Here is a 19,705-nt window from a genome sequence, read left to right as displayed (position 1 = left end):
TACAGCTCCACTCAAGCCCAGTCATCAAGTGTACTGAAAAGTACTTTACATCTAGCTCTCCCTTATGAACTTTCATGTGATTGACACAACTTAGGGCAGTTGAGGATGTGTAGCTTAGCTTTATTATAGCTGACTAGGGAACAAAAACTATAATTTTGCCTGCTGGGATCATATTTCCTGTTGATAGAAATAAATGCAACACATTTCTATCCAAAGAAGGAACGCAGCTAAAACACTTTCCCAGATAGTGGCATTTGCCTGATTGCCTGTTCTGGGCATCAAGATTCAATATTCATTTGGGGCTTATCCCTGGACTGGGAATGTAATGAATGGGATGTGTAACACCACCTACCCTGTAGAATGAGAACCACACACTGGTTTGTTGGATTGGTAATCATGAACACTGTTCTGGGTTATTCTGATCTGAATTTCCAGTTCTTCACTCAAAGCTGGTGGCAACCCTTTGCCATTTAACTGGCATCCTACCTGTCTTAGCCTATTTGGACTGATATCACAAAACACTTCAAACGGAGTCATTTCAATGAAGCTCAGTGATTTGTAATTATCAAACAATAAATTTGTAAGCAAACTTATTGCTCATGGTTCTGGAAGCTGAGAGGTTCAAGACCAAGCACCAGTAGATGTGTAGATATGGTGTCTGGTGAGGTTGTGATCTGTTTCATAGATGGTGCTTTTTTTTTTTTTTTTTGGGTGGGATTTTGCCCAAGTTGGCCTCTGACTCCTGTGCTCAAGTGATCCTCCCATCTCGCTCCTGAGTAGCTGACACTCTGGGTGTGTGCCACTGCACTCTGCTACATGGTGCCTTCTTGCTGTGTCCTCACCTGGAGGAGTGTGCAAAAAGCTTCATCAGGCCTCTTTTATAATGGCACTAATCCCCCTCATGAGGGCTCCAACCTTAGGACCTAATTACTCCCAGATGTTCTACTTCCTAATACTACTATGGGGAATTAGATGTCAAAATATAAATTTTCGGTGGGAAGAAACACAAACATTTGGACCATAGATACTATTTATTTTATTTGTTTATTTATTTATTTGGTACTGGGGATTGAATCCAGGGCTTTATGCATGCTAGGCAAGTGCTCTACCACTGGGTTACATTCCTCGCCCCCATAAATACTATTTTTAATAGCAAATCTGAAGGAATTGATTATAAAATAAGCATTTTTTTAAATATTTATTTTTTAGTTTTCGGTAGACACAACATCTTTATTTTATTTTATGTGGCGCTGAGGATGAACCCAGCGCCCCCGCACATGCCAGGTGAGCGCGCTACCGCTTGAGCCACATCCCCAGCCCTAAAATAAGCATTTTTTAAACCACAAATAATAATTCTTTAACAGTCTCTCTAAACCTGGCATGGTGGCACCATGCCTGTAGCCCCAGCTACTCTGGGAGGCTGAGGTGGGAGGATGCTGGAGCCCACAAGTTCAAAACCAGCAGCAACATGGTGAGATGCTGTCTCAAAACTCAACAAAACAAAACAATCCCGCTACAGTTTAAGAAATAAGCTGGATGTGGTGGTGCATGCCTATAATTCCAGATACTTGGGAGTTTGAGGCAGGAGGATCACCAGTCTCAGCAATTGAGAGAGACCCATTCTCAAAATAGAAAATAAAAAGGGATGGGGATGTAGTTCAGTGGTAAAGAACCCCAGGTTCAATCCCTAGTACTGAAAAAAAAATTACAAAACCCAGGAAGAGATTTGTTATTGTTGTTGTTATTTCGTTTTGTTTGTTTTGCTTTGGGTCGTATTAGGGATTGAGTTGGAGTGCTTTACCACTGAGCTGCATGCCCAACCCATTTTATTTTGAGACAGTTAAGTTCCAAGGCTGGCTTAAATTTTGGCAATCCTCCTGCCCCAGCCTCTTGATTAACTGGGATTACAGGTGTGGACCACCATGCGTGGTGAGTCAGTTCTTTTTTACTGTCATCTTTTAATTTAAATAATATCATCAACTATCTCTCTCTCTCTCTCTCTCTCTCTCTCTCTCTCTCTCTCACAGAGTGAAGACTGTGTCTATTTTCCTTTCTCTAATTCTTGGATTTATTTATTTATGTTAGTACTTCTGAGATTCATAGCGTTCATGTTCTGTTTGGTAATAAGTTACTAAATATTATTATCTATATTTAGGTATTTTAAATTGATTTTAAATTTAAATATTCAAATAACTCTTTCACTTTTGAGCTCTTTTTTATTTTCTTTTAATTAGCAGGACATCATCTCAGTTGGTTTTTTATATTACATTATAGGAGATGCACCTTCTGAGTTAATACATATTTGAGATGATCGACCTGTTGCCTTTATACTTGAATGGTTTCCTGAGTGTGCATAACTTACTTTCATTATATCTTTACAGACGGGCAATCAATGTTCCTGGGGAAAAATTAGAGGCTAACCTACGTCTGTATCTATTATCTTGTAGGTACATTTTTTTTTTTTTTTGCCTGTATACTTGAAAAACTTTTTTTTGACACTTTATTTATTCCTTTTTTTTTTTTTGTATCAGAGATTGAACCCAGGGGTGCTTAACCATTCAGCTACATCTTCAGCCCTTTTTATTTTTTATTTTGAGACAGGGTCTCACTAAGTTGCTCAGGACTTTGCTAAGTTCTGAGGCTGGCTTTGAACTTGCAATCCTCCTGCCTTGGCCTCTGAAGCCGCTGGAATTGCAGGCCTGCGCCACTTATTCTTGAAGCTTATCCAACTTGTTAAACATTGTGTTTCACATTTTTCTAGAACATATTCTTCACAAAACTTTTTTTTTTTTTTTTTTTTTTTTTTTTTTTTGCAGACTTTTGCAAATTGTATGTTAGAGTCTGGATCTTAACTCTCCCCCAAAAACTCGTTGCTAAAGGCTTGATCACCAGCCTATGGCACTGTTGGGAGGTGGTAGGACTTTTAGGATATGGGGCCTGTTGAAAGGAAGTTGGATCATTTGGGGGTGTGCCCTTGAAGGGGATATAGAAATCCAGGGCCCTTCCTCTCCCTTTCATTGCTTCCTAGAGACCTGGAAGGAAGAGGCCTCCTCTACTACTTTGGCAGGGATGCAATAATATACTGTGCTGCCACCGGTCCAGAAACAACAGGGACAACTGATCATGGACTGAAACTCTAGAACTAGGAGCCAAAATAAACCTTTTCTCTTTAATTGGTTATTTTAGGCATTTTTGTCATCGCAACAAAAAGCTAACACATTATGTTTTTAAATTTTTTTGAGAGATATCATTGTTATTGAAATGTAATTCACACATCACAAAATTCATCCTTTCAAAGTATATAATCCAGTATTTTTAGTATATTCACAAAGTTACTTAACTATTACCATTATCTAAGTCCAGAAAATGGTCATCACCCAAAAAGAAACCTCTGACCTTTTAGCAATCATTTCCGGTTTCCCATCACCCCCTAGCCTCTGGAAATAGCTAGACTACTCTCTGCATTTGCTTATTCTAGATATGTCATATAAGAGAGTCACACAATATGTGGGCTTTTGAATCTGACCTTTTTTTAACTTGATATAATGTTTTCAAGATTCCTTCATGTTGTAGGATATATTAGTACATCATTTGCTTTTTATGGCCAAGTAATATTCCAGTGTATGTATATACCAAATGTGTTAATCAGCTTTTTGTCACTGTAACAAAATACTTGACACAGAACACTTATGCAGGAAAGGAAGTTTATTTAGCTCATAGTTTTGCAAGCTTAAATGCATGGCACCTGCATCACCTCAGTTCTGGTGAAGATCTCATGGCAAATGATGGATAGTAATGGTGGAAGCCCAAGCAATAACATCCCAAACCAGGAGCTAGCCTGGGGTCCCACTATCCTTTTGAGGGTATGCCCCCAATGACCTAAGGACCTTCTACAAGGCCCTATCTCATAGCAGTTCCACCTCTTTATACCACAACCTGGGGATGGAGAATCCAATTATAATGGACCCTGGTGGAGGGCATGGGGCGTGGGGCGGGGGGACACACAAACTATGCCCATATTACTGCACCACACTTTTGTTTATAAATCAGTTGATGGACATTTGGGTTGTTTCAACTTTTAAGCTATTATGAAATAATAGTGCTATGAACATTCATGTAAAGGTTTTTATGAGGATGTAAAATTTTCATTACTCTTAGATTTATACCTAACTGTGCAACTGCTGGGTCATACAGGAACTCTATATTTAATCTTTTGAGGAACTGTCAGGCTGTTCTCTAAAGCAGCCAAACTATTTTATGTTCTTGCCAGCAGTGTATTCCAATTTCTTTACGTCCTCATTGACCCTAGGTTTTTATCTGTTGATTTGAATGTAGCCATCTTAGTGGATGTAAGGTGATTTTCATTGTGATTTTGATTTGCATTTCCCTCATGGCTAATGATGTTGAATATCTTTTTATGTACTTATTGGCCATGTGTATTTTTTTTGCAGAAATATCTGTCCACATCTTTCCATTTTTAAATCAGGTTATCTGTGTTTTTCTTTTTGAGAGATATTTGTTTGAGGTATTTGTTTGTTGTTTTGTCTGTTTTTTTGTTTTTTTGTTTTTTTTTGGTGCTGGGTATCAAATCCAGGACCTCCCATACTCAGATAAGTGTTCTACCACAGAACATCCCCAGCCCCTGTGAGGTTCCCCCCCACCCCAGTACTGGGGATTGAACCCAGAGACACTTTGCCACGGAGCTACATTTCCAGCCCCAGCCCTTTTTATTTTTTATTTTGAGACAGGGTATTATTAAGTTTCCCTGTCTGGCCTGGAACTTGCCATCCTCCTGCTTCAGCCTCCCAAGTGGCTGGGATCACCTGCAGGTGCCAGCACGCCCAGCTGTTTCCCTATATTTGACAGACTCAGTGAGACACTTTAGGATTCTGTTGACTCCACAGTTCTGCTTCTGAGAGTTAGACTTAGAATAAGTGTACCTTCCTACTTTATCCAGAGTCTCCTCCCAAGCTTGAATTTCAAACATAGAATTTCCATCAAGTTCACTTAAAGAAATTTGCTTATTTCCAATTGCTACCACTAAATAGCTAATGTTAGCTAATCTGTTACCCTTGGCAAGTGACTGTATGACATTGCTATAGCCTTGCCAATCTGTAACACTGTGTGGCTCTCTGATTTGCTTCTTTGTATGTGATTGCCCTAGGAATGGAAACAAATTTTTAAAAAAAATTCCTTGACTTTTTGGCAGAAAGTGTAAGGGTCTGGCGAAGCGTCGGAGAAAGAGACCACCAAGAGACCACTCATGCAATTGGCAGCAGGGGATTTATTGAACCAGCATGCTGGGGCTCCGTGCCCACTCAAGAAAGGAGAGCAGCCCAGAGCCCAGAGCAGGGGTTGGACAATGCTTAAGTACACTTTTTGGGGAGGGCGGGGGCTTTGCATACACATCATAGTCTCCTTTAACAAATCACCATACACCGCGGGAAAATCAAACAATAATTCTTAGACTTGATTAGTACATTCATTGGCGGGAACAGGCTGGGCAGGGGTGATTGGTCACTTCTAAGTGGGGTACACATTCAAACTGATTGGTTTTGGGGCCTGGAAGCCTATGTGCCGGGCTACACAGAGTCCTAAGTTATTAAACAACCAAATGGCCAGTAGGGCATTGTCTTAACTGCCTCAGGAATTTAACCCAGGCTTTGCAGTTTAGAAGCAGGTTTACAATGCCTGGTCCTTTACATTTTAACTCAGGCTTTGCAACTTAGAAACTTTACCCTTTCAAAAGAAACTCCCAGACTGGGTGCAACCTGAAAAGGAGTCCCTTATTGGGTTAGAAACATGGATATTGTTATAATTCCTAGATAGAAATGCTCTTAGTTTTACTATTGAACTTTTTTTGGGGGAGAGGAAGGGTTACTGGGAATTGAACCCAGGGTTGTTTTACCACTGAGCTACATCCCCAGTCCTTTTTATCTTTTATTTTGGGGCAGGGTCTGGCTAAGTTGCCAATGCTAGTCTCAAACTTGCAATTCTTCTGCCTAGAACTCTCTAGTTGCTGGGATTACAGGTGTGTGCCATCACACCTGGCATATAAAACTATTTTGTGCTAATAAATTCTGCAGAACATACCCTGCTCCTTTAGTTTAGCCTTGTCGCAGTCTGGCTGGGCACAAATAGCTGAGCCGCCACAAAGCCTTGTAGGTTCAAACAGCAACTCTTTATTCCCCAACTCTCACCGGCACTCTACACACACTTCCCGGGAACACACTCCCTCCACCGGGCTCTGCGCACACCAATTCTCCAGGAACCCCAGGAGAACTCAAGGGAACTCCAAAGTAGCGGGTGCCGAGGCAGCAGGATCCCTCTAATCCTGGAGCCTCCCTATCCCCCCCCCCCCCCAGGATCCACCCTAATCCCGAGCCGGGTCACCTTTCAACCATTCCCTCTAGCAAAATGCCAGGCGTCATTCCGACTAAACTGTGGCTCTCAACATAGCCTCCTCTTTCTCTTGCTGCTACTTATAACCAACCATGCCAACTATCTACATTTTGCTATATTAAACTGTTCATATAATGTTGCTGATTTTAAACCTTCTTTCTATTACCTTTTGGCCTTGAATGAAAGGCATCTTGCTGTTACCAAATGAGGCCCATTTTACCTGCCCTGCAGAATGCCAATCATTGGAATGATGAGTGTTGCAAAGAATTTATTCAAGAGGTGCCAGACACAGGACTGTGGGAGCCTCAAGTCTCAAAGCTACCTCTCTGAGGATGAGGTATAGAGGTATTTATGGGATATAGAAACAGGGTGGTCTGAGGCAGGGGGAAAGGTGATTGGTGGTAAGGAAAAGTAAAGTAATCAGTGGTCTGCGTGTGCCTAATCAAATTTCATCGGCTCTTCATAGGATACATATTCAGAAAACAGTGGTGTTAATGTGTTATGAGGGTGGAGTTGTAGCCCTCTGACATCAAAAGGTCACTCATCGGACACTTGAGCATGAAGGGTTGGTAGTTTCAGGTGGTTTGAGCTACATCTAACTTACTGAAAAACAACTTAGGCAACCGTCATCATCATGATTTTTATATATAGGTATTACCCATAGCACAGCTAATGGTGGCATAATGCTTAGTTATGTGACAACTAAAATTGGAGATAAAAGTAGGTTACTAAAAGCAAGAGAAGCTAAAGGATTGATTTAGGTTTTTCGTTGGTTTCATTGCTTTCATTTTACAAGTAAATATATAGTATGGACCCAGAGACTCTGTACTAGGAATTGATGACAAAATTGTTGATGCCACAGTGGCAATATTTAAAAGAAAAGGTAAATTTTTAGGTAAAAATTTCATTAGAAATCAGCTTTGGGGAAAATGATTAGTTAATATTTACAAATGTTTTTAAAGGAGGACAAAAGACTGCCACTAAAAATTCTTATTGAAAACATAGCCATTTAACTTCTCATTTTAAAATTATCCTGCTTAGTGTCTTTTTTTTTTCCACTTGTAAAATGCAAGTCCATCCTTTGAATATTGTCTCCAGCTGTGCTTCTGTTTGAGACCCTGGAGTTAATTCTGATGGGGAGATACCAGTGAAGAATGGACAGAACAACCAGAGAGAAAAATGCTAATGGGGAAAAAACACAACAAGAATTAGGAAAGTGACAAGAGAGTTTTCAAGGAATATTCATATTTCTCGATTTATGTAACTTGGCATCAATAACTCAACTACGAATTCAATACCTATCTTTAAAAATATTTACTGGGTTCAATCCCAAGCACCACCCCAAACAAGACAAAATAAAAAAACCCAAAAAAACCTAAATGACATGAATACTTCATCTATTATATATATATATATATATATATATATATATATATATATATATATATGTGTGTGTGTGTGTGTGTGTGTGTGTGTGTGTGTGTGTGTGCTTTTAAAATTTTTTTGGTAGTTGTGTATGGACAGAATGCCTTTATTTCATTTGTTTATTTTTATGTGGTGCTATGGATCAAACCCAGTGCCTCACACATGGTAGGCAAGCACTCTGCCACTGAGCTACAGCCGCAGCCCTTATATGTACTTTTATATTCATATTTATGCTTATATTTTACAGAGCTAGGGATCAAACCCAGGGTCTAGTGTGTGCAAGACAAGTGCTCTGTATTTCCTCTGTTTTAGATTAAAAGTGCTTCTGAGGCCAGAAATTGTTCATATTTCTTTCCTGGATATTTGGAACAGGTCTATTCTTAGAACAGGCATCCAATAAATACATATTACAAATTACAATGACAGAGCTACTTTATTGGTATAGAATAATTCCAGGGGCTACTCTCCTGGTTTGTCTGAGCCTACACCTATTAATACTTCTGTATAAATGAGTCAGAAAATTAGCATTTGAAACTCTTTGAAGCAAATAAGTTATTAATTTGACACATGTTTTAAAACTCACATTTGGCATTGTGATATAATCCTTTGAAGCCAGATTTAAAGTTAGGTAGTCAGTGTAGTTAGGTAAATCGGGTCTAATATCTAGTAAGATCCAAAAAGGAGGCCATGTTGAGAATAAATTCTGGGAAAAGCAGAACAACTCTTGGAATGTTAATGTCCCCAAGGCCCTGAGCCCATCCCAAAGAAATGTTAATGAAGATTATTTCTTTGGCCCACCTGTGCCCCACCCTTCAGGCCTTCCCACCTACATCTCATCACTGAAAGAACTATAAAAAGGGGAAACAACCACACTTCCACAGATTCCACCTCTTGGGTCCCCTTCTTCCTCTGGGAGAACTCTTTTCTGCTGTCCTTTAATAAAGCCTCTACTTTCTTTTTTTTTTTTTCTTTTTTAAAGAGAGAGAGAGAGAGAGAAGTTTTTAAATATTTATTTCTTTTTTAGTTCTCGGCAGACACAACATCTTTGTTTGTATGTGGTGCTGAGGATTGAACTCAAGCACGCTACTGCTTGAGCCACATCCACAGCCCAAAAGCCTCTACCTTCCACTGTGACCTTGCCTCAGTGTGCTTCTCTGGTGTTATACTTCAACGTTGGGGAAGCAAGGACTCGTCACCGGTCAACATCCGTAACACCTTCAGCCAAAAGGTTCATTTTTTTAAATCTCAAAACAATCAAAGCAGATGTCACTGGTTAAGAGTCCATTTGATCAACAGCATTTCACAATTTGTACCAACATCTGGGTAACGAAGCTTTGCACGTCACTTTAAATGGACGGAGTGCCAAATTTCTCAAATGCATTTCCACAAAATGCAAACTTTTTTTTTGTGTGTGGGTGTTGGGTGTTGGGGAATTGAACCCTTGAACCAGGGGAGCTTTACCACTGAACTATATCCCCAGCCCTTTTTATTTTGGGACAGGGTCTCACTAAGCTGCTGAGGCTGACCTTGAACTTGTGATCCTTCTTAGCCTTCCTGGTGGCTGATATGGTGTGGGCCACTGCAACCAGTCACAAATGGGTTTTAAATGAAAGCCTTAACTGTTCTTCATTTGTGAATTAATTTCTCCAGGGTCAAAGTTCTGGCTCCCAGAAAAGTTACCCACAATAGATAGAGAATTTATTACATAAACTATCTGATGAGCAGATGTCAGGGATTTTTCTCCTAAGGAGCCCTCTTGCCATAGGCTGATTTAGGGGAGGTTTAAAAAGGAGAAGGGGGATGGAAGATTAGTGGGCACCTTCTCACAGGTGGAGGTTTGTGGTTAAATGAGGCACCTCTGATCCTAATCTCCTAGTTACAAGATGTTTCTCAGTTTTGCAAATTTCAGCAAAAAAGAAGATTATTTCCTTGGGCTATTCTTGCAACTGATTAGTTTGGCCACATGCAGTTTCTGACATTATACAGGGAACAGGCTAGAGGAAAGGGGTTGGCCCCAGGCCCCTCGGTTTATCCACCAAACACTTGCTAATGAAAAGAGTATACTTTTCCAGATCCCTGTGGAAGACAAAGGTCACATTGAGATAAAATAGAGAATTGGTCTTGAGGTCTGGTATCTGTGCTTGCCTTCAAGAATTTTATTCTGGGCCGGGGATGTGGCTCAAGCAGTAACGCGCTCGCCTGGCATGCTCTCGGCGCTGGGTTCGATCCTCAGCACCACATACAAATAAAATAATAGATGTTGGGTCCACCGAAAACTGAAGAATAAATGTTAAATCTCTCTCTCTCTCTCTCTTAAAAAGAATTTTATTCTCCTAGGTATAGTGACTCACACAAGGGCCACTTAGTGTCACGCATGCCCTGACAATGGCCAGAGGTTTTTCCTAGGGTGGTACGTACCTGCTTTGGACACATTTAAAACTAACAAACAAGTGTGGCATTGTAATATTGTCTTAAAAACCCAAGAGTTGGTTATCTTATCACCAGCATATCTCCCACTCTTCTCCCTCAGGCAAGACCACCTGTTTGCTTATCCTTTACAGGGCGAGGAGACCACAGCAATTATAATGCAGCGCCCTCTTTTCCCTAAGCGAAGTGAGGGCGGACCGGGCGCCCAGACAACGTCTATGTTTCCAGGATGCTTTTTTTCGGACTCGGCTAGTCCCACCGTGAGACCCGAGGGACCCACTTGCTCCGCCGGTTGCCTTGGGGCGGTCTGGGGCCGTGGCCTCTCTGGAGGGCCCACCCCAAGGGCAGGGCGAGGGGCCGGAGCGAGCGCCGTGACGCGAACGGCCCGGGCCAATGGGAGCACCCCGTGGCGCCGGCCAAGCCTCCGGGCCATAAAAAGGAGGCGCTGCCGGTCTGTCCAGCCGGCGGCGGCCTTGACTCGAGCGTGTCTCTGCCAGATCGCTTACCGTCCTCAGGTGATTCGGGCCACAGGTCATTGAGGGCCGCCGCCTGCGAAGTTTAGCTGCAGCCCCCTGAGGCGCCCCGGGGTCTCCCCGAGAGGTAGCAGCGGGACCATGGAGAAGGGCCCGGTTCGGGCGTCGGCGGAGAAGCCGCGGGGAGCCAGGTGCACCAATGGATTTCCCGAGCGGGAGCCGTCGCGGCCCGGGCCAAGCCTGCCGGCGGAGAAGTCCCCGCCGCCCGAGGCCAAAAGCCCCCAGCCCGTGGACGGCTGGAAGGGCGAAGGACCCCGCGGTGTGGAGGATAACGAGCTGAACCTCCCCAACCTGGCGGCCGCTTATTCGTCCATCCTGCGCTCTCTGGGCGAGGACCCCCAGCGGCAGGGGTTGCTCAAGACGCCTTTGAGGGCGGCCACGGCCATGCAGTTCTTCACCAAGGGCTACCAAGAGACCATCTCAGGTCAGTGCCCCCGCCGGCCGCGTCGGCGCTGGCTACTGGGACGTGCGGGGAGCGGGAGAGGTGGCTGCGGGGAAGCCGGCGGCGGCTCCAGGAAGTTTCCGGAGTTGCCACACTCTGGGCGGAGGGAGCCCAGTGCTGTCACCTTCGAACCCCGCCCTCCGTGCTGGCCAGCTGCCCCGAGGCGAGGATCTAGGCGCCCAGGAGAGCAGCGGCCTCGCCTCCCGGAGATCCCTGCAGCTGTCCTCGCGGGGTCCTCCTCTCTCCCAGCACTCAACCTCCCCTCTAGAGCCTGGGGCTGGGGGTTCCTTGGGCGGAACCGCTGTCACTGAGCTCCTCGGCTGGCAGGAGTCTGTTGCTGCCCTTCTCACCTGAGCACCCAGAACCGGGTGCTTGAGGCACTAGCAGAACACAACTTGATAAGGATCGCTTACACACTTGTTGGAAATGACAGGTTCCTGGGTCGTTTCTTTTCTTGAGACCCTCCTTCCTGCCCCCCGCCCCTCTTTTTGGTAGATCTTGGAGTGAAGCCCTGGCTTTGTGTGCTTTGGTCACCCAGAGTTCTTCCGCCGCAAAATCAGGGACCAGCATTCTGATTTATTTATCAGGGGACTGGGGTCTTCAGAGAGTTGTTAATTCTTTCATCCATCTCAAGTTTACTTTAGCTCAGGACTTTTCAAAAAATTGGAACAGTTTTGAGTGCAGTCTTCCCTGGAGTTTGAGGTGTGAGGTTTCTTGGGCTAATTTGCTGCTGAAAGCCTTCTCCTTTTCCTCCCTCTAAAGAAAGAAAGCAATTCTCGGCTGATGCTCCAGAGTCCCCTCCCTCCAAGTCAGCTGGGTTGACCCAGTGTAGTCTGGATGCCTATCCAGCTTTCAGCAGTGGGTTAGCAGGCAGTGTGGGTCTGTGAGGAGGCCATGTGAAGGGGAGTGGAGAATAATCCAGGAATGCCTGTTTATCAGGCGAGCAGTGTTGGTATTTATTTATTTTTTAAATCTTCTGGTATCTTTGGCTGGGATCAAAGTCATTGTTCTTCATTCCACGTCTTCTGAACATATTGGTGACATTTCTGTGAAGAAGCCTCTGCCTTTACCGTTTCTCCTAGAAAAAACAGTGCTGTCCCTGTTATTTTCCTGAAAGAGTATGGAGCAACTCAGAGACTACATCCTGGGAAGAACAAAGTTATTTTTTGCCCAGTCTTCCACACCCTAAAGGAAGGGTGGGAAATCAAAGCACGAGAGGGGTGGGGTGCCAAGAGGAAATGATACTGTATCCTAAAGCCAAGAAATGGACCTCTAGTCCCATGATTTTCTCACCTCTTTTTTTTTTCAAAGAGAGAGTGAAAGAGGGGGGAGAGAGAGAGAGAGAGAGAGAGAGAGAGAGAGAGAGAGAGAGAGAGAGAGAGAATTTTTTAATATTTATTATTATTTTTTTAGTTCTTGGCGGACACAACATCTTTGTTGGTATGTGGTGCTGAGGATCGAACCTGGGCCCCACGCATGCCAGGCAAGCGCGCTACCGCTTGAGCCACATCCCCAGCCCATTTTCTCACCTCTTGATGGCAAAAGTTTGGAGAGTTTCAAAATGCAAAGGATAAAGAATAATGGTTCTGTTTTCTGTGAGTTCAGTTATCCCAGAGTAAATATTCTGGGATATAATGGAGAAGACCCTTTAGGGATCTTGTTCATTCTGTCTCTTGAAGATACAGGAGGAGGTGTCTCCACAGCCTTGGCAGGACTGTGGCCTGTACCCTAGCATGGGAGGGACAGGCCACAGACTATCTAAAGTGAGCCACAGGTTTACTTGAGAAATAGCAGCAGCAGCAGCTTGTCTCATAAGTCAAGATTCAGCTACAGAGGACTAAAGTCTCCAAAGAGTACTTTATTCTATCTTAGAAAACTGTTCTAATCAAGTGTTAACTTATTATTTAAAAAGTCTGAGGACTTACAAATGAGGCAGAATAGTGATTGCCATCTGAGGAAGAGGGGAGAATGGGAAGTGACTGCTTAATGGTTAATGGATATGGGGCTTTGTTTTAGGACGATAAAAATGTTCTAGGATGAAAGTACCATATTGCAAATGCTACTGAACCATACACTCTAAAATGGCTAAAATGAAGAATTTTATGTCTATTTTACTATGATTAAAAAAAGCTCATGAACCTTATTTAAAATAATTAATGGTTATTAATTGAATGTCTTAATGGGTTCAGTGCTTTTTGTGGATGGTTAATCCTCAACTTTGAGGTGAATTCTGTTCTCTTACCCCATGACTTGGAAATCAAGGCAGAAAGGTTGACAGTTTACAAGTGGGAGAGCCAGGCAGCCCCATGGCTGAACTCTTCAGTACTTATTTCCTTATGGTGCAACATAGGGAGATGAATCAGTGCACCTTTATCTACCAAATACTTCAACCTTGAGCTGGGTTACCAGCATTAAAAACAAACAAACAAATGGTGGAGTAGAATGGATAAGATCAGTTTATCATATGCAATAAGACTAGTAAGGATAAAGTTTTAGGGAACTCACAGGTATGATTTGTGTGTGTGTACAAATCATACCTGTGAGTTCCCTAAAACTTGACTCCACATGTGGAATGCATTTCTCACTGGGGTTGCAGTCAAAAGTTTTGAAAAATATTAGAATATCGCACTTAAGGATTTAATATTTATTTTTAAGAGATATATAATTAAAGCAGATTGAGTGGAGAGACAGCAAGGTTGATACTGAGTTTAAAGAAATGAACCTGAGGGGCTGGGGATGTGGCTCAAGCGGTAGTGCGCTCGTCTGGCATGCGTGCGGCCCGGGTTCGATCCTCAGCACCACATACAAACAACGATGTTGTGTCTGCCGATAACTAAAAAATAAATATTAAAAAATTCTCTCTCCCTCTATCACTCTCTCTTTAAAAAAAAAAAAAAAAGAAATGAACCTGAAATGGTGGTTTTCCATGTCTTGGACCACTCTGGATGGGAGAGAGAAGGAAGGATACAGATGGGAGAAGTGAGTGGCAGGTGGCTGGAGGAGTCATACATTTGTAGAAAATAGAGTAATAGGACAATCCTGCACAATCCTCAATTTTTATTTCTTTTGGAGCATAAATCAATGACTACTATAGATTATTTTGAATAGGAATAATCTTTGAAACTCATTTCTAAGCTTGTGAACAGATTAGGACCTTATTTACTTTATATTCTGCATATTAATTTTTGGTTAATATTGTTGATGTGCGAGAAAATGTAAGAAAATGTAAGTTGGGCCAGGGTGCACAGTTGTGCACTCCTGTAATCCCAGTGACTGAGGAAGACAATGGCAAGTTTGAGGCCAGCACAGCAACTTAGTGAGACCTGTCTTAACTTAAAATATAAAAAAAAGGACTGGCGATGAGGCTTATTGGTAAAGTGTTCAATACTTAGTACCAAAAAAAGAAAATGTAGGTTAGTATTTCATATTCCCCAAGTTTTTTTTCCTTCCTTCTTTTTGCAGTTCCTCCTCTTGTGTGATTTGAGGCTAGTTTCTGATGCCCTAAGGAATTTATCATCGTCCCCACACTGCAGCTTCCTTCCACGACCCTTGCCCCAGCTTTCTAGTGTGTTCTCATGGAAGCATCTGTGGTTGTCCAAGACAGGGCTATGTCACAGCTGTATAATTCTCCCGGTTTCCTGTTCACTTCTGGGCTGTAGCTTGTAGGTGGAGTGGACACCAGCACCTCTCCAAGGAACGGGAGAATCTAGCATCATAGGCTGATCTTTGGACCAACTTACACCAACTCATCTTTTTCTGTTTCTGCCCCATTTCAGTATAGCCATAGCCTATTTCTCTTACATATTCAATTTTTATTGTGGTGAGTTCTTTCTATACAAGGGCCCTTTCCTGTATGTCCACTCTCCTTTTATTCAGAACCAGTACTGAATTAAAATTTGAGTGTCCACTACACCCTGAGGTCTTTGGCTTTTATTCCCCTGTGACTGACCCTTCCTATTCCCTGTCCTCTCCCAGATATAAAAAGGAGCAATCTTTTTAGAGAGCATTATCTGCCAAATGTTGAATGGGTACAACTTGTCCTATCAGTTGTCCTTTTTTTTTTTTTTTTTTTGATACTGGAGAGCGAATCTAGGGGCACTTAACCACTGAGCCACATCCCCAGACAGGGTCTCACTGAGTTACTTAGGGCCTTGATGATAAGTTGCTGAGGCTGGCCTTGAACTCATAATCCTCCTGCCTCAACCTCCAGAGCTGCTGGGATTAAAGGCGTGTGCCACTGCACGCAGCTCAGTTGTCCTTTTTAAAATGAGTTTATGGGAGTACACAAGAATCTTGACTCTGTCACATTTTCTAGTTAAATTAGGTTTTAGCTTGTCTTATCCAGACTGCCAAGACAGTTTTCATAATCAGGTTGACCGTGTCTCCAAATCTGGGAAGCGTGGATATCACTGTTTTCCCCGATGGGGCTGGGGAGGCTCAGGCATGCACAGTAAGTCAGGTCCCCTCCTCAACCATGTTCCCTGCCAGATTGTCTCCATTCTCTGAGGATTACGCAAGGCAGTTAGATACTTCATTTATACAAGAATGAATTCTTAGCTACTTCATACTGTAATGTGGTAGTCACGAAAGATTTTTCTTTTTGAATCACAAACCTTTCTGAACTAAAAATTGTAACAGTTTTTAGCATGTAAAAGGGACAAAAAGTCAAATAATTTACTATTTCTTCTTACATCTTTGGTGAAAGGTGAGTTTGTCCCAAGTTTTAAAGTATATTGTAGAAAAGTTCATTTTATTGGGGGCTGGGTTGTGACTCAGTGGTAGAGTGCTTGCCTAGCATGTGTGAGGCCCTGGGTTCAATCCTCAGCACCACACAAAAATAAAATAAAGGTTTTGTGTCCAACTATAACTAAAAACAAAAATAAGTATTAAAAGAGAAAAGTTCATTTATTAAGAGATGCTGTTTTGAATGTTCAGCTTATTTAAATCTTGACTAATAATTTGTTTTTAATTTTGTTGATGCTCATATACAGTTTAGGTCTATTTGCTGCTGGAAAGAGCACTGTGAATAAAGAGGAGAAAAATGACAAAGCTGTGGATATCTTAATGACTGGAATTTGCAGGAAATCGAAATGGATTAAAACTATTAAGAAGAGGTTATTGAAGATTGGGAAGAAAAGCCAGTCCTAATAGTTCCTTTAAAAATATGTTAAAACAACAAATTTAAAAAATATAATCAATACCTAGGATTGGCACATACCTATGATCCCAGCTACTCTTGGAAGCTGAGGCAGGAGGATCCAGAGTTTGAGTCCAGTCTGGGCAACTTAGGGAGACCCCCGTCTCAAAAAAATAAAAAGGACTGGGGATGTAGCTCAGTAGTAGAGCACCCCTGGGATTGATCCCTAGTATCAAATAAAAATATAAATACACATTTATATCTGTAAACAATTTTTCTGACAAGGGAGGGAAAGGCACTATGTATAACTTGATATACCAAACAAAGCTGTTGGGTTAGTACTTGTATTGGTTTCCTAGGGCTGCCATTATGAAATATCATAACTGGGTGGTGAAAATAACAGAAATCAAATCTCACAGTCCCAGAGGCTAAATGTCTGAAATCAAGGTGTCCACAATACCCACTTCCTATGAAACCTATAGTGGGTGTCCTTCCTTGCTCTTCCCAGCCTCTGGTAGTAGGACCAACAGTCCCACATGTTCCTTGGTTTGTGGCTTCAACAGTCCATTCTCTGCCTCCTTCAACATCCAAGTTCTGTCTTCTGCGTTCACTAATTGTGTTGATTTAAGGATCCACTGTATTCCAGTATGTCTCATTATAAGTTGGATAACATCAGCAACAACATCATTAGGTTATATTCTAAGGTGCTTGGAGTTTAGGACTTCAACATGTATTTTTTAAGGGGAAACTATTCAATCCATGTGAGTACTAAATACTATTATTCGTAAGACTAGGATTAGTATGGATTTTTACTACAATTTTGTTTTTTAAAAAATTCATCGCATGCCAGGCACTGTGCTGAATGTTAGGAATACAGAATGAGCAAAGCTGAGTGTGGCTCCTGCTCTTGTGGAACTCATAGCCTCTTGAAAAGAAAACACATTATAGAATCACAGGGAAGAGAAATGCGACAGTGAATGCACAGCTCAAGGAAAGCATTTAGCAAAGGAACTTGATCTCTGCTGGGAGGTAGGAGCCTGGGTAGGGGAATGATGCTGAGCTGACCAATATCTGAATGACATATACTGCAGATGGCTTGCCACCTACTGGATCCTGTCTGAGTCCTTGACATATGTGGCCTGGCTTGATATTCGTGGTAGTCCTATAGGGTAGGTAATATAATTTCCATTTTATAGATGAGGAAATTGAAGCCCAGGAAAAACCTGCCCAGGCTGGAATCTTGAGAGTAGCTGGGCTGAGAGGGTGATGGAGAAAGAATTATCATAATCTCTGATGCTGTCTTTAATTTATTCATAATGTTTTACGATTTATTTGAATCTCTTCCTCTCCTTTCGTCTGCTGTTTGCTGTGTCTAGCTCTAGAAACTCCTCCATGCGTGGCTGCACACTTCTGTCAGTCCAGTATTTGGTTGAATGGGACTGCAGTATTGAGATTTACCAGGAGAGGGCCACTGTCTGATCATCGGATCCCAGGTTATGAATCTTGGATTATACGAACAGTTCTTAATTCCTGTTTATGTAAACAAAGATGTTCCCTACAACAGTAAATTCTCTATTGTGTCTATGGCAATTGGATTGGGGAATAATGTGGATTGAATTAGCAGAGTATCTGTTATAAATTTGTTAAAGTCAAGGCTGAGAGGACATTCATGTACTAGAATTTTGTCTTCTTACAGCATTGGTAGCAGTTTTTTAGACATTTTTAGAGAACAGGAGACTGTCTGTTCTCATCTTTGAATTCCTAGCCAATTGCCCAGCTCAGGTGGAAGGATTCATGAATATTTGAATTAATTTCTTAAAAAATTTTTTTTTAGTTGTAGTTGGACACAATACCTTTATTTTATTTATTTTTATGTGGTGCTGAGGATCAAACCCAACGTCTCAGGCATGCTAGGCGAGCACTCTACCACTGAGCCCCAGCCCCAGCCCCTTGAATTAATTTCTTAAGGACATATAGCACTTCTTAACTTTTCATCTTGTTAGGATGACAGGTTTTAAGCACTTTATTGTAGAAATGTTCACATGTACCCACAGTTAAGAATGAGCTTCTGTGTACCATTGCTCAACCTCAGTAGCTGTCAACATACATGTCAGTCTGTCTTGCTCGGTCCCTCTTGCCTGGTCCCTCATGCCTCAAGGCCCTCCTCCACTGGATTATCTTAAAGCAAATCCCAGATATGTCATTTCAGTAATAAATACTTTAAGACATTTCTAAAATATAAGAACTTAAAAAAACTGTAATATATGATCATACTTGAACAGTTGTTCCCCAACATCACATATGTAGCCAGTGTTTGTTTAGCTCTGATTTTCTCACAGGCATCTTTTTTGTAAGCTTATTTGTTTGATTCAGGATCCAAACAAACTTTACTAATTACATTGGATAAGTCTCCTTAAGGTTCTTACATTACAGAGTTTGTTACATTTTGTACTTCCGTTTTAGTCTCTAATACTTTGTTGTTGAACAAACAGGGCCATTTGTCCTGTAGAATATCCCACATTCTAGGCTTTGCAGTGCAAAATAAAATTAGTTTTCATAAATGGCAGATGTTGGAGCTATATGGCCCATATGGTAAAAATAAAACAAATCAGAAGTTTTTACTAAAAATTTGAGGATAAAAATGAACACTGGCTGGATGATGAACTCAATATCTTGCAATAATTAGTTTTAAAACTGTATATCAAAATAAAACCATAAGAGGACCAATGTTACTTATCATTTTTTTCTAGGTTTTGCTTATTTTATTCTCATGATTTAGGTTAGCATGTTCCTTTTGCCCCGTAGTGCTAGTAATTAGATTTAGAGACTTGCATACCCCCAACCCTTACATTTAATCAAGAATACTTCATAGGGGGTGGCATGTGCTTCTGTCTGGAGACAGCTAAATGTCTAGTTGTCTACCTTTTTTTGATTAGTCAGTTTTCACTTTTTTTTTTTTTTTTTTTTTGGTAACCCTGGTAACCCAGCGGTGCTTAACTGTATCCCCAGCCCTTTTTTTATATTTTAGAGACAGGGTCTCCTTAAGTTGCTTAGGGCCTCACTAAATTGCTCAGGCTGGCTGTGAACTTGAGATCCTCCTGCCTTGGCCTCCTGAGTTGCTGGGATTACAGGCATGTGCCACTGTGCCTGACAGTTTTTCACGTTTTTTCCTATTTTTTTTTTTAGGTTTCAGGGATTGAATTTGGGGGCTCTCAACCACTGAGCCACATCCCCAGCCCCATTTTGTATTTTATTTAGAGACAGGGTCTCACTGAGTTGCTTAGTGCCTTGCTTTTGCTGAGGCTGGCTTTGAATTCACATAATCTTCCTGCCTCAGCT

At 41.9% G+C, this 19,705-nt stretch overlaps 1 protein-coding gene across 1 annotated transcript in view; it reads left to right on the top strand.

The window, feature by feature from the left end:
• Nucleotides 1–9,519: 9,519 nt before the first annotated feature.
• GCH1 (GTP cyclohydrolase 1) overlaps nt 9,520–19,705 on the top strand; it is a 48,103-nt gene continuing 37,917 nt past the window's right edge. Inside the window, exon 1 of the mRNA XM_081291834.1 lies at nt 9,520–11,211. Within this exon, the coding sequence (XP_081147960.1) occupies nt 10,869–11,211 (343 nt within the window). The 5' untranslated portion in view covers nt 9,520–10,868. The remainder of the gene's footprint in view (nt 11,212–19,705) is intronic.

This window comes from Spermophilus citellus (assembly GCF_964194105.1).
Source record: "Spermophilus citellus genome assembly, chromosome: 4".
NCBI lineage: Eukaryota > Metazoa > Chordata > Mammalia > Rodentia > Sciuridae > Spermophilus > Spermophilus citellus.
The sequence above is the reverse complement of the archived record's forward strand: the minus strand, read 5'-3'. Positions and strand labels throughout refer to the sequence as shown.